Genomic DNA, 15,936 nt, shown 5'->3' on the forward strand with positions numbered 1-15,936 from the left:
GGACCTTTGCCCTCGGTGACTCACTCGAGTCCAGCGCCATACCCTCTCCCAACCGCCTCCAAAGACGGAGGCCAGACAGCTGTTCTGAAGCCTCGCTGGAGACAGAAAACACATGATTTTTAGATAGCTGTGTGTGTGCCCGAGCCTCTTTGCACAGGACAGTCTCCTGAGGTTCTCAAAGCTGTCCCTTCTCCCACCTACACCCCTTTCTTGGAGAAAGTGTGTGCTCACAGTCATCCTCACTCCCTGTGGAATTCTGGGAAGAGGCCATGGAGGAAGGAGGTCCCTGGTTAACTTGAGTCGGAGTGTTTGCACCCTTAGGAACGGGCAGAGCCAGGCATGGTGGTGCCTGCCTCTCATCCCAGGCCTGGGAAGGGAGAACTGGAATGTTGCTGAGTTGGTAGGACACTTGCCTAGCATTTGTGAAGCCCTGGGTTCCATCCCTAGCGCTGGCTAATCGCTAATCTGGGCTTTGTACTGGATGGGAAACTTTAATGCCAGCCCTTACTTAGAAGGTGGAGGTGGCAAGATCAGAAGTTCAAAGTTGCCCTTAGCTACAAAGCAAACTCTAGTTCCATAGATAGTACTTCATAATAATACCCTATCCAAAACCATCAAAAATGGAAAACACATAATAGGGGAAAAAAAGACCTGGTGCTAACAGCCCCAGTAAGTCAGCCACCCTGCAGGTCAGTGGCTTTAGAGTGTCCATCAAAACCCCCGATTTGTCTTCTGCTGTATACCTGGGGACTCAGTTTTCCCAACTCTAAAATGGGAACAATGGTGTTTTAACCTAAACAGGAGATCGAGAGTATATGTATAGCACACAGTAGGTGCTTTGGAATTCTGACCTCCTGCATGGAGTCAACAAGGCAGGGCCCTTAGAAGTGTCCTTCCTGGCACAGTGGACCTCTCCCTCAGAGAGCCTTCAGACTTCTGGTGTCCCGGCCCAGCAGAGCTGGGGCAATGAAGCTCCCTTCCCCCTCCACGAATGGGGTGCTGAGTCACACAGCGGTCCACAGACTTCCTTGAGGTGACAGAACTTAGCAGTGGAGGGCAGGGCCCCAAACCCCAGTTTCCTGGTTCCCAGGGCTCCTGGTGTCTGCAGCCTACAGTTGTCTGCAGACAATGCTGGGCTCTGAGGACAGAGGCTGCAGAGGAGTCAGGGCAAGGCAGTGCTCAAAGAGTCCCTGGGCAAAGTGGACTGCCACTCACTGGGCCTCCAGGGCCTACACATCTAGTTTTGTGCATTTATTGAGCACCTACTATGTGCCGAGGGCAGCATGACAGATAAGGTTTCTGACCTGGGGGTGGAATGCTTCAGGCTTATTTATAGGCGGGGCTGGAGTCTGCAACAGAGCTGGGCCTGCAGGGTGCTAGCTTCCTGTGACCCTCAGACAGGCCCTGAGCTGCTCTTGCACCTGCATCCCAGGGAGCAGCGGAGAGAGAAGCATGCATGCTCGTAGAGAGTACAACTTGGTGTCTAAAGTCTGGGTATGACCGGACAGCCTCTGCTTTTATTGGTGAAAGCTGGCAACTCTGGAAAGGGAGAGATCGGGAAGTTTCTGAAAGAGATGACTTTGAGAAGAGCCTCACAGACCCTAAGGAAGAGTGTCTCGGGCCAGAAGACTTACAGGAGCCCAGCGGTGATGGGGATGGGCACCGTGGGCAAAGTGACAAGAAGCCTGAAGGAGACATCTCTTCTGGGACCCGGAGGCATGGAGGGGAGTTTGTGTTGATGGCAGTGGAGAGTGTGAGGTCGTTACTGTTTCAAGTCAGCTTGGATGGTCCCTAAGCGTGGACAGGAAAGGGGACAGGCAGATACTGGAAAGGGACACAGTGCTGCCATACTGGCCTGGGTCAGGAGAGAGGCTTGGTGTAAGTGGCTTCCTCTGCAGACCTGTTAAGTCTGTCCAGGCAGTATCCTCATGAGACCCTAAGCTGAGGGTCCGTCTTGACCTTCCCGACTGTACCATGTTCTCGGAAGGACCCACTTGATGCTAGCTAACCATCATGAATGCAGGCCAAAGTGACTTCAGCACTCTCCATTTACCTGGTGCTCGAGGGCAGGACTAGGCTGGGCTGCCTCAGGCCTGCTTCCTTAAGAGAACAGACACTTGAATTTCCTCCACACAAGCTTCAGCCCAGCATCAGTTCAGGGCGCAAGCGCCACATCTGTCTGCTGTGTTCTCCTGAAAGCTGTCTGTCTCCTCCTGAGCGTGATGACACCACCCCCTCTTCCAGGCAGACAGTTGGGGCTCAGCCCCCTTCCCCAGGCCTGCTGCTTCCTGTGATCCTTTCCTTAACCCTTCTGAACTGCCAGCAGACATGGAGTCTCAGGTCTGTGTGTCCATCTACCCCTCCCTCCCTCCCTCCCTCCCTCCTTCCCTCCCTCCCTACATTCTGTTCCCTTCCCTCATCCCTGTTTCTCTCTCCTTCGCTTTTGTTTGTTTGTTTGAAACAGGGTCTCATATAACCTGGGTTGGCCTTGAACTCACTGTGTAGCTGAAAGTAACAATAAACTACTCCTCTTGCTTCTAACCCCTGAGTGCTCAGTTTATGAAGTACTAGGTATCAGTATCCTGGACCTGTGCAGGAGAGGCAATCACTCTAAGAACCAAGCACTATCCTTAGTCCTATCCATCTTGTTTATCTTTCCATCCACACATCAATCCATCCATCCGTCTGTCCATCCATCTTTGTCTATCTATGCATTTGTCCATCCATCCATCCATCTATCCATTTATTTATCCATCCATCCATATATCCACCATGCATACATTCATCTATCCATCCATTCATCCATCCATCTTCCTATCCATGCATCTATGCATCCATCCATCCATTTGTCTGTCTATCCATGCATCCATTTATCCATCCTTGTCTCCTCTCTTTATCTCCAACCATCCCTTTCTGCCTCCACCCATCCTCCCATCCATCCATCCATCCATCCATCCATCCATCCATCCATTCATCCATCCATCTGTCTCTTCCTCCATCACTTCCTCCCTTCCTCTGTGCATTCCAATGAGATTGCCTAATGGGGATACCCAAATCCTGTACTGTCTGCTGAGCTGAGCCCTCACTCCCACCTTTCCCTACAGCCTTGCTAAGGCGCCTCTATCCCAGCCTCTCTGCTCAAAACTCCTGGCTCCTTTCTTTTCCTTCTGACTCAGGCTGGAAGGGTCTTCTCTGTGCTGGCTGCCAATATCTGCTCCAAAGACCAAATCCCTTTATTTCATCTCAGGATGGCAACCAGGCACTGAGTCCTGTCCTCTCAGCTCTGTTCCACAGGGGTCAGCATGTCTGAGCCCTAGGCCTGCAGTGGGGTTGGGAACTGGGGTATAGGAGATGCTGGGCTGAGACTGGGAAGTTCCCTGGGGGCTAAGTCACATGAGCCTTGTATGTTTCTCTCTTGCCCAGCATTTCCCGTTCCTTCCCCAGTTTCCATTCCATGAGAGGAGCTACAACCGCCGTGGCATGAAGGCTGGAGAAGGCTGGGTGGCTCCAAGAGTTATGGGGGGCAGTGGGCAGAATAGAACTGGCCATGAGCACGAGGAGGGATGGGGGACAGAAGCAAGGTCCCTATTCCAGGGGAGTGAAGACCTTTGAGTCTCTATCATGAGCTCTGGTGAGAGGCCAGGTTGTGCTTTAGCCTGTGTAACCCCTGGAAGGCCGGAGGATGCTTCTCCCTGTCTCTGGACCTGAATGGGGCCTGCGGTATGAGTGCCACCTGATCTGAGCCAGTGTCTATGCTGAGCACTCAGCTACTGTGGTTGTGGCCCTAAGGGTACCTGTGGACAGGCAGAGGAGGCAGGTAGTCACTGCGTATGTTTTTCCTAAAAACTTTTTTTTTTTTTTTAGTTAAAAAAAAATTAAGGGACTGAAAATGTAGCCCAGTTGTTAGAGAGCTCCTCGAGCATGAATGAGGCCTTGGGTTTCATCTCCAACACAGTAAAAATAGTGTATGGTGATGTATACCTGCAACCCTAGCATGTTGAAGGAGACAGGCGAGTCAGGGGTTCAAGGTCATCCTTAGTTACAGAGCTGGAAGGCAGCCCAAGATACACCAATCTTGATCTAATTTAAGAAAAAGCAAAATAAATCAACAAAAAAGGAAAATACAGATATGCCTTATTCTAAGAACTGCCCAGTATTGGCATAACTGATATCTACCCATCCATCTATCTATCCACCCATCCATGCGTATACCTACCCACCCACAACCCATCCATCCATCCATTCATTTACCCATCTATACATTTATCCATCATTCACCCACCAGTCCATCCATCTACTCATTCATCCATCCATCCATCTACCCACCCATCCATCCATCCATTCATCCATCCATTTATCCATCCATCCATCCATCCATCCATCTACCCACTCACCCATCCATCCATCCACCATCCACCCACCCATCCATCCATTCATCCATCCACTGTCCATCCATTCACCATCCATCCATCCACTATCCATCCATCCACCATCCATCCATCCACCCACTCACCCATCCATCCATCCACCACCCACCCACCCATCCATCCACTCATCCATCTACCATCCATCCATCCATCCACTCACCTACCCTTCCCTTCCATATATCCACCCACCCATCTACTTATCCATTCATCTATCCACCATCTGCCCACCAACCCATACACCTATCCATCCTCCCACGTGCCTATCCATATACTCATCCACTTATCTACATCAACCCCAAAACCCACCTTCAAATCCATGCACTTATCCATCCTTTCTTTCTTTATTGGCTACAGGCTGCCATAATGGGTTCAGGCAGCTCTTAGCTGTGGGTTCCTTCCATGGCAATTCTATTCATTAAACAAAGAATGCACCCCCATCCGCCAAAGTTTGGGACCCAGCCAACTCTCTTCCCCTAGAGGCTAATATGGGACCCCACATTCTAAAATAAAATGGTGGTGGTGCCCATGGTATCCAGAGCCGTTTGTTTATTTGCTTATTTTAATACCCAGCCCAATTCTAGGAGGAAACTAAAACAGAGAGGCTTAGCTCCCACTTGAAGCCACACAGGCAATTAGAGCTGGCTGCAGGACTTGAACCTAAGGCAAGCCTTAGGAGGAAGCCTCTGGAGGCTTATTTTGAAGGCATTGCCTCGAGAGCAGGACTCAGCATGGATAATATCATCTCCCGTGGCCCTGAGGACTTGTGCATCTGTGAGTGTGAGGCACGGGGTTAGGGGGATTCCTGATGCTGAGACACATAGCAAACCACATACTTTCTTTAGAGCCCAGCCTCTGACTGAGCCTTCTGGGTAATGAGGCTAAGTAGAGAAGATGCTGAGACAGTTTTTACTTCCTGCTGGGGTGCTAGCCGTTCTGCACAGAACTGTGTGCAGGCTCGGTGGACATGCACAGCCAGCCCGGGTCCTCAAGTTCCTGCACTGTGAGCCTCTGGGTTATGAAGGGTCAAAAGGCAGACGGGAGACCCTGGCTTTAGTCGGCTTTGATCCTTGCTGGCTGCATTTTCCAGCATGCGGCCTTTTCTCTTCTTTCTCTCCTCCTTCCCTTTCTTCCTTTCTTTCCTCTCTTCCCTCCAAATCCTCCTATCTTACCTTCCCAAGGCCTGAGATTATGGGTATGTGCTGAGAACCAGCCTGAAAAAACCCATTAAAATACTTTCTATACATTAAAGTGTTTTTTTTTTTTTTTTTTTTTAGTTATGTGTGTGTATGTACGCCTTGTGAATGCAGTACCCACAGAGGCCAGAAGAGGGTGTTAGGGCCCTGGAGCTGGACTCTCAGGCAGTTGTGAGCTGCCCTGTGAATGTTGAGAATGGAACCTGGGTCCGCAGAAAGAGCAGTGAGTTCTTCCAACCACCGAACTGTCTCTCCAGTCCTCTGAACAGACCCCCATTTTTCAAAGAAAAGCAGCAGGACTTCTGTCTCCTAGAAGAGACCCCCACCTCAACACCATTTATTTGTAGATTCTGGCCACGCCCTGCAGATAGATGTTTACATTTGCACATGGAGAATCCCTGTTAGGCTCTGGCTTTTAAATGTATGCATTTTTACTTTTAACTCATGCTGAGATACAAGCCCATGTTCAAATAGTCCTCCAGCTCCTACAGCACATCTACCAGACTCTTCTACATTCACTAGGAGATGTGAATGATCTAACCCCCTCATGTTTTAAACTGGACACAGAGAGACACAATGTCTTATTCACGAGCTAATTGGGGCCAGATTCCAGGCCAGGTCTGTTTGTGGCAAAGTTTGGGATAAAAACGGCCGAGTGCCACACGGAACAGAGTTGGCACTGTTACAGGGCATTTCCAAAAAGTGTTCTAGGCGGTGTGTCACACAGGTCCACCAGTGCACTGGAGTGAGCAGACATTTCCTCTGACACCCACGATCTTCCCACAACCCCCACCTGCCAGTTCCAGAGGGTATAGCAGCATCCCCAGGATCCCCAAGTCTTCAGAAGGGGAGCTGACACCTAAGCTCTGGGATGTGGAATGACACACGGGTGTGTCCAGCCCAGGCTGCCCGATTCTACCAGCTCTAGTCTGGCTTCTTCCTCTAGGAGCCCCATGACACTAGCCAGTGCCCCCCTCTCTGACTGGGACTCTTAGTGCGGTAAAGGCCAGCCGAGCCTTGTGGGCAGCATCTGGAATAGCAGATTTGGAATCCTGAGGAACAAGAGACCTTGGAACCAGGGCAGTTATTGAGAATTAGGTAAGAATGGTAAGGACCTCAAGCAGCCAGGGAAGTAGCTGGAATATACAGGAGCTTGAGGGCTGTGGCAGTGTCTACAGCAGGAGTGACTACAAGGTCCTGCCTAGAGATGTCCTTTCTCAGCCTCTCATCGTGACGGCTTTCCTCTGCTGGTCTGGAAGCCTCTCCCATGCTATTCAGTTGGGCCCACTGTAGCTAAATAGCTTCTGTCTTTACACAACCTTCCTTTGAGCCTTAGGTTCTCTTCTGATAGTGCTGAGCGGACTTGTTCCTAGTCTGTATTTAAGCTCTTATTGGCCGTGTCTTAGTGGGTGGCCACACCCTTTTCTCCTGGATCCAGAGACCCAAAGAGCATATCTGTCTTAACCCACGGCGATACCATGAACGCTGCCATTATGCACGTCAGTCTTTCTCTGGGCTGGAAGCGTGTGGTCCGGGGGGGGGGTGATGGGCTGGAAGCATGTGGTCCTGGGGGGGTGATGGGCTGGAAGCGTGTGATCCAGGGGGGGGTGATGGGCTGGAAGCGTGTGGTCGGGGGGGGGGGGTGATGGGCTGGAGACATGTGGTCCTGGGGGGGTGATGGGCTGGAGACATGTGGTCCTGGGGGGTGATGGGCTGGAAGCATGTGGTCCTGGGGGGGTGATGGGCTGGAAGCATGTGGTCCTGGGGGGGTGATGGGCTGGAGACATGTGGTCCTGGGGGGGTGATGGGCTGGAAGCATGTGGTCCTGGGGGGATGATGGGCTGGAGACATGTGGTCCCACTCCTACTTCTTGATGGTTTTTTCAAGGGATTCTGTCTGACACTCCCAAGGATGAGCTTAGGAAACCCACCCAACTGCACCCCTCCTATCTCCCACCTCTGTCTTTTTTGTCTATTTCTTGAGAGCCACTCTGTAGCCAAGGCTGGCCCCGTCTTAGCCTCCCAAGCCCTCCTCAAAGCAGTGAGGTTCATGTGGACTTAAAACCTCGGGCACTGAGAGGCTGGGCAGGAGGGAAACAGTTTTCTGTGTGTGGGCTTCTGGCTCAGCATTCGCAATGCAGTTAGTGATCGAGGTTGGAACCCACGGAGCCTGGCTGTGTAGCCTGGGTCTCTGTCAGACTTTGGACCCATAGGACGTGAGAGCAAGGATTACCCCGAACCTTTGCATGCTGCAGGGCTGGGTTTTGATGGTGCCTTTGGTGTCTGTTTGGCCACTGTTTCTCCTGTCCCTGGAATGGCTTTGCCTGGCCCCTCAGCAGTCATTGCAGCTGACGACATTTTTGTATATTCCATTATTACAACGTGGTTGTTAGGCAGCCAAGACTGTCACCTGGTCCCTTTCATGGGGATCTAAGACCAGGAAGAATGCCCCTCCCTGTTATTTTAGTATGCACACACGTGTGTATGTGTGTGTATGTATGTGTGTGTGTGTATATTTGTGAACACACGTGTCTACTTGTGTACATATGGAGGTCAGAGGTTGGTGTCTTCCTCTACTGTTCTCTATCTTACTGTGTGTGTGTGTGCGCGAGTCTGTGTGTGTGTGTGTGTGTATGTGTTATATTGTGATGCATTTGTAATCACATGCATCTGCCTGTGTGCATGTGGAAGTCAGAGGTTGATGTTGAGTGTACTCCTCTATCCTTCTCCACCTTACTTTGGGGGTGTGGTGTATACTTGGGTGTGTACGCCTGCGGGTGCCTGAGAAGCAGCCAGAAGAGGACCGTCTACCTTTTGAGCTGAGCTCTCTCACTGAACATAGAGCTAAGTTGGCAGCCATAAGCCCCAGAGAGCCTCCTGTAGTCACTCGGACAGCATCAGGGTTCAGGCACAAGTGTGGCCATAACTGACCTTTTACATAGGTGCTAGAGTTCCAGTTCAGAACTGCAGCTCACTGAAGGCCAAGACAAGGCTGCTCCCAAGAACTCTGGCTTGTCCCTTGCTGTGAGAACCTCCAATCACACCTGTTCTGTAGCAACCACAGGATTTTTGTTACGTTTATTTTTTTGAGGGGGTGGAGGGGTTCCTAGGCCACTAAGTTCAAATGCTGCTCACAGCCCACATTCTCTGGCCAACGCTCAGAGCTGGAGGACCTAAGCGATTTCAGCAGACACTAATAGCTTTGCTCCAGAAAGAGGGGGTCCTGAGGCCAGATGTTAGGGTGTGTTCTGTGTCACAACCCACTGTAGTGAGCAGGGTGAGGTCTCTACCGAGTCGAGGGACCCACTGGATGTTGACTCAGCACTTTCCGAGCATTTACTAGCTCCGAGAATGTTCCCTTTCTCATAAAATCATCTAATACCCGTCAGCACTCACGTTCCACAAACACCCTGGAAGCCCTCATGGAAATGTTTTTGTTTGAGTGAAAATGGCCTAGCGGTCAGTGTAGGTGGTCAGGAGAGAAATCTATAATTTGAAAATAAAGAGTTTTGTTTGGCCCTGTTTGCTGGCCTCAGACTCAGGGAATCAACGGCCGTCTGCCCCTGAGAAGAAGAAGCCACTGCTTAGCAGAGCCATGTCATCGGCTGTCATGACTCTCATGGGAGCCCAGTGAAGGTGTGGGTGGCTTTGGGGGTTTTCTCACCTCCTGGTAACCCATGAGTCAGGCACCCTCAGGCCACCTGTTTGGTCCGATTTTGGGAGGGATGGCTAAACCACTGTGTTCTCAGATGATGGTAACACCCAGGACAAGCTGGGGCCAGAATGAGGCTCCTGAGACAGTCTTGGGATTGGAAACAGAGAAGAGGTGCCACAAAGACCAATGTAATCAGGTGCCATGGAGAACAGCGACTTTATTTTAAATAAGAGAAACAGGCATTTGGATTGGACTAGTTTGTGAAGGCGGAGTCTGTTGTCGATCTCACTTCTTACTCTTCTAATGCTAAGTTCTCTAACAAAATAGCTTTGCAATATGCAGATACAGAGTTCTCTCTCTTACACACACACAGCTCTCTCTCACATGCACATTCTCTTGGTCACATGCACACATATACACACATACACACAAACACATACACACATGTACACACATACATATAAACACACATATACACACGTACACATATACACCCCAGCTCTCTCTCACATGCACGTTCTCTTGGTCATATTCACACACATACACACATAAACACACCCATGCACATACACACATGTACACACATACACACATGTACACACATACATATAAACATACATATACACACATGCACACATATTCCATACACCAAAACTCTCTCACGCACACATTCTCTCCCTCTTTCCCTTCTTCTCCCTCTTCCTCTCTCCCCCCCACATACATCACATGCACACACACATATATACACATACACACATAAACACACATCCACACACACATACACACCTGCACAAGTGCACACACAGATGCACACACCTGAACAAGAGCACACACATGTACACACACACACATGCACAGGCACACCTGCACACTGACATGCATTGCTAAAGGGATACAGTGGAGAATTGGGGTTGTTGGAATTCACCTTTGGCTTCTACCGTTCCTTCAGAAGCTGTTGTTTTTTCCTCTGCAGATGGACAGCAGATCTGGGAGATGGAAGCCACAGTGGATAAAGACAAGAGTCAGCCTGTAAGCCTCCAAGACAGCCACCTGAGAGCTCAGAGTCCCCACTGATGTCTCTGTCCCTGTTCGCCCTTCTTTCCTTCCTCCTTCCTTTCTTCCTCTTTACCCCTCACCCAGCCTCACATTTCTACCTTCCCTCCTCCCCCATCTCCATCCCTCACTCCCTCCTCCACACACTGTACTCAGAGTTTCTCAGCAAGTCCAGACTAAACTTAGTGAGCTGAGCACTCCCAGAGCCCAGGCCCTCTGGTGTGTGACAGTGACATCTCCACACACTTTGCTAGGTCAGCTTCTTTTCCCAGGATGAAAGATTACATTCCCTTTGATCAACTGTCTCCAGAAATGCAGGGCACAAAGCCAGCCTGTCTTCCGTAGGGTGTGCTGGGTGAACATGCTTGGGAACATGCTTGAGATCTGGGTGGGAATCCAGGCACACTACACGTGGTCAGGCTCGTGACAACTGCTTCCTTCTAGAACATGCTTTTTGTCGAGATTCCCGAGTATCGGAACAAGCACATCCGTGTGCCTGTGAAAGTGAACTTCTACGTCATCAACGGAAAGAGGAAACGAAGCCAGCCACAGCACTTTACCTACCACCCAGGTGAGACACTTGCCCTGACATCCTGCACAGGGCCAGGGGCTCAAGACTCCCAAACTCTGCTCCCAGATGAGTTACCTGGGCAAGGGGACTCACTCGCTCTGAGCCTGTTTTCTCTTGTGTTGGATGGCACTTCTCTGGTGGCAGCTGCCGGCTGCAGACCACATTCTTCTGGGTGGTGGAAAAGGGCATTTAAAGACAGCTAAGCAGATGGCTCTTGCTGCTTCTCTATGTCATGGGTTTGGTCACATTCAGGATAAGATATAAGGATATGCTCTAGAACTCTCAGGGTCCTTGTCTGTCCCCATGTGGGTGGGATGGAGTTATCTGAGGCACAGCCAGACCAGCTTTCATTCATAAACTTCTGTAGGCTGGAGAAAGTGGAGCTAACTTCAGGAGTAGTTCCAGCAAAAACTCTAAGGTGACTGATGTGTTTAGTGACTATAGTGGGCACAGGATGGATTGGTAAAGGGTGAAAAAAAATTAACCCTTGGGTAAGCCTCCACCCCCAACCCTGCTGCCAGCCAATAGGTTAGGGAAGACCTGCTGGCCTGTAGCCTGTAATCCTGTAATCCCAGCCTGAAACTCACGGTGCATTGCTGTCCTCTGACTGGACCACACATCTGGCCTTGTGGGCTCAGCTCCATCAGGGTGCATGGCAGGGTTGGGCGATTTCGGTGAGGATGCCATTGAGGGCCAGTGTGATTTGCTTTCAGGGGCACGGCAGGGTTCCGCTGGCCCTAGGGCTGCAGGAGGGCCACGCACATGCCTACATCCGCCTACATGTATAGCAGCCCCTTTAGGGAGGAGGCTGCTTTTGAGTGTGCTCTCCCCTTGCCTGCAGTAGCATGAGCTCCCTGAGCTGAGCCCCAATGCTTGGCAGATGGAGCACGACCCCGGCAAGGCCCAACCCTCAGGTCTCTGGCAGTCCAGAACGGAGAGGATGGCCTTCGAAAAGCATTTTCAGAAGTGATCTTGGGGACCTTGAGTCAGAATTGTGCTTCTGCTTGCCTCTTCCAACTCTGACCTTCAAAAGGTGGGCCCCACTCATCCTCAGGGACCATCCTGTCACCTGACTGTGTAGTCGTCCCTCCCTCTTGGACCCTGTGATGCTTAAGTGTGGAACTGGGACTGGTTGGTAGCCACCTTTCTTGTTGCTATGACCAGCACCCAACAAAAGCAACTTAAGGGACAGGAGAAAGTTTCACTCCGACTCTTGGAGAAGATACAGCCTTTCATGGCGGGGAAGGCATGGCAGCAGGAGTGTTAGGCAGCTGGTCACAGTCACATCAGTCAGGAAGCTTCTGTGTAGCTCCCTTTCTCCTTCGTATTCAGCCCAGGACCCCAGCCCGTGGGCTGTTGCTGCCTTTGTTCAGGGAGCTGGGGTGCTTCACATTCACTCCCCAAATAGAAAATCCTTCCCCGACATACCCAGAGGTTTGTCTCCAAGTGATCCCAGATCCTGTCAGCTTGTCTAGTGGAAGGGACCACAGCAGGGAGATGATGGGGTCAAGAAGAGGTGGGGGTCCCCCAAATTTTCTCCTCTCAGCTTCCACCCTGAGAAACAAGACTGTGCAGATTCTGATAAGGTCGAGCCTGCCCTCCACCTGTCCACAGCCAGGAAAGTTCAAGGGCACTCCTCGAGGTCAAGTGTCACCTGAAGATAGTTCCAGGGGGATCTTGTAGCCCAAGGATAACAGAGCAGTCAAGCTCCCACCCACTAGACTTCCCAAAGCCAGCCCCTCCCTCCGACACTTTTTCTTCCCCTCAGCACACATTCGCAGGCCGCCATGATTACCTCAGCCCTGTGCCTTTCTCTCACACAGTCCCTGCCATCAAGACAGAGCCCAGCGATGAGTATGAGCCATCTTTGATCTGCAGCCCTGCCCATGGAGGCCTGGGGAGCCAGCCATATTACCCACAACACCCAATGCTGGCCGAGTCCCCCTCCTGTCTTGTGGCTACCATGGCCCCCTGCCAACAGTTCCGCTCGGGGCTCTCATCCCCTGATGCTCGCTACCAGCAGCAGAGCCCCGCAGCCGCCCTCTACCAGAGGAGCAAGAGCCTGAGTCCCAGCCTACTGGGCTACCAGCAGCCATCCCTCCTGGCAGCACCCTTGGGTCTGGCTGATGCCCACCGTTCTGTGCTGGTGCATGCTGGTTCTCAGGGGCAGGGGCAGGGCTCCACCCTGCCACACACATCCTCGGCCAGTCAGCAGGCCTCACCCGTGATCCACTACTCACCCACCAACCAGCAGCTTCGTGGTGGTGGGCACCAGGAATTCCAGCATATCATGTACTGTGAAAACTTCGGTCCCGGCTCTGCCAGGCCTGGCCCGCCTCCCGTCAATCAAGGTCAGAGGCTGAGCCCAGGTTCCTACCCCACGGTCATCCAACAACAGACTGCCCCGAGTCAAAGAGCTGCCAAAAATGGACCCCCAGTCAGTGACCAGAAGGAAGCTCTGCCCACTGGAGTGACAGTCAAACAGGAGCAGAACCTGGACCAGACTTACCTGGATGATGGTAAGAAGCTGCACTTGCTCAGTGTCCTCCTCCTGGAAGTCCCCAGTGTCCCCTGCCACCTCCTTATGTCCCAGTATCTCCATTTTAACTTGAGGGCTGAGAATCAGGTAACCTTTAGTGTCAGGGGATCGTGGGGGTGGGTGCTGCCAGTCATGGGTGCCCCTCACAGTACTCAGTGGGAAAGGCCAATGAAGGGCGTTCTGGCCACTGGGGTGTCCCCTGAAGTCATGAACTGGGTCTGTTTCACTGCTTCCATATCCTTTCCGTGGCCACATTTAGATGGAGGGCAGGAAAGCAGAAAGGAAGGGAGAGGGGCCTCCTTTCTTTCCCATAGAGGAAAATCCCATTTTATGGCTCTCTTCTATGCAGGAGGGAGGGGTGGAGAGTGAGGAGAGAACACAATCCTTGAAAGGAGCTCTCTCAGGAACATGAATGGGGGCCGTGGGCAGATCTGCACGTGCTGCCAAGACACAGAGACCATTGATGGGGGCAGCGACGGGGCTTCCGCTACATCAAGCTCAGCTGATAGGGAGGCGGGGACAGGAACGAGGATGGAAAAAGATTTTCTATGGAGGGGTCCCCAGCTCTAGGGCGCGTAGCCTGGCCAGAGGCAAGGCTGTTAGAACAGCTGTGACAGGGGTGGTCGGGCTCTCAGAAGAAGGCCGCACTCGGAGATGAGCAAGGGGTGCCCAGAAAGCATTGAGGGTGGGACGGGTAGAGGAGACTTCTCTCCCCTTTGGAGTTCCGGATGGTAAAGAATCTGGGATGAAGGGTTCTGAGTCAAGAAGGCTTTTAAGGGGCTAGCTGCCCCTCAGCGGTAGAGGCTTCTAGAACCCCCAGCTGTGTTCAGCCTTACTCTGTTCCCTGTGGAGGTGTAGGGGGTTGTCTGACTCCATTGGCAAGGGAATGAGTGTCTGAACAGGGCAGGTGCTTTCCAGCAGCATCTGGGGGTTACTGGTTTGGTCTCTGGGAGTAGAGATGTTCTGACCCCTGCCACTCCCGCCTTGCCTGTCATCATGTGTTAAAGATGAATGCTAGTCACCTCATTATGGAACTGCAGGTATATACCTGGTGGGTCAGAGGTGGTCACCTGTGTCTGCTACATCCACAGATCTGTGGATGGGATGGCTCCTGTTCCAGAGGAAGAAGCTTCTGGGCTTAGGGTCCTGTGAGGCCTCCAGAGGTAGTTTTTTAGACACAGGCAGGTTCACAGGCGTATTGGGGTGAGCCCCCTGCTTCCCACCATGATTCAACCCTCAGATATCCAGGGATCCGATGGCTTTTAGTTCAGTACCTTCTCCACAGTGTCTGTCCCTTCCCTCACCCCAACGCCATGCTGTAATTGGGGAGAATCCTCTGCTGGAACAGCCTATGGCTTGCACAGGTGGAAGACTTGGGTTGTTGCAGGACATCTTAGAACCTTGACTGTCCTGGTTGACATTAAGAATCTGTTAGACTAGGAGGTGCCCTGGTTCTTCTTAGACAGCAGAATGTGTTAGACACTCTTAGGTGAGCCATTCCTGGGGTCTTCGGTCCTCCATTACCCCATAGCCCTGGAGGTGTGGCCAATAGAAGGTTTAACCTGCAGCCCAGCACTGGTCCTTCAAATGATATATTCCTTCAGGTGTCTCCATTTATGCCCCCCCCAAACCCTCCAGGAACTGAGCCATGTGTCCCCAAGGCAGCAAGGTGTCAGTTTATATTTATGTTCAGTACTTGGCTTGCCCTGTTCTGTGTGGGCTGCTGTGCTCTGAGGTGAGATGGGAACACAATTTGGCTCTTGATTGCCAAGGTTCTGGGTTCTCCTGAGAGGCCTGGTCCTGAACGGGGGGGAGGGGGGGATGGGGGGCAGTCCCACGAATTCCTCTGTAGTGCAGGGTTCTGAATTCTATTGTCTTGGACTTACTGTAGACAGGTGGACTAGGGACATGCTTCTGTCTTCCATCGGTGACTGGGTGTGGCTCCTTTCCTTCTGGCTGTCTTGTCATTCAAAGGGTTCCCTCCCCCTGAAGGCAGAACCGGCTACCGCCCAGAACGTGGGCCACACAGTTGGTATGTGCTCTGAGTGTGTGATAAGGAACACAGTGGACATGAGGCCTGGTCTCTGCAGAGAGGCAAGCATTGGCCTCAGAAGCTTGCTCTGCCTCTCCCTTGGGTTCAAGGAGCTCCACACCCCAGTGCCTCCAAACTTGACCCACGACCAAGTGTCTCACCATGTGCCCCTCTTCTGGGCTGCCTTCTTGCATGCTCTTCCCTTTCTGGGCCTGTTCCTCCTTGGGCTGAGAGTTTATCTGCGTTCCCACTCTGATGGTTAGAGATGCTTACAGAAGTTTCCTTGAAATGGGAAATGTGGCATTCCAGGTACATTGGGTCTCTCTCATCCATGACATGTGGTCTGTAAACACCGACTCGCGTTCTCCTGATTGTAAACCCTTCTGGAACTCCTTTCCCTTCCTGAGGCTCTATATTGTACTGGACATTTCAGATCACACAGGCAGCTGGTCCAGTAACAAGTTCCT

At 51.8% G+C, this 15,936-nt stretch overlaps 1 protein-coding gene across 3 annotated transcripts in view; it reads left to right on the forward strand.

Annotated features, from left to right (window-relative positions):
* Positions 1-15,936, forward strand: part of NFATC2 (nuclear factor of activated T cells 2) — a gene marked incomplete at its 3' end in the record, with an annotated part of 117,822 nt that overhangs the window by 83,388 nt on the left and 18,498 nt on the right. For all 3 annotated transcript variants that reach the window (XM_080925504.1, XM_080925503.1, XM_080925502.1), the window contains exons 7-9: positions 10,248-10,303; positions 10,772-10,898; positions 12,722-13,417. In XM_080925504.1, coding sequence (XP_080781630.1) covers positions 10,248-10,303; positions 10,772-10,898; positions 12,722-13,417 — 879 coding nt within the window. The remainder of the gene's footprint in view (positions 1-10,247; positions 10,304-10,771; positions 10,899-12,721; positions 13,418-15,936) is intronic.

This window comes from Micromys minutus (genome assembly GCF_963924665.1).
Source record: "Micromys minutus genome assembly, chromosome: 11".
In the NCBI taxonomy this organism is placed as follows: domain Eukaryota; kingdom Metazoa; phylum Chordata; class Mammalia; order Rodentia; family Muridae; genus Micromys; species Micromys minutus.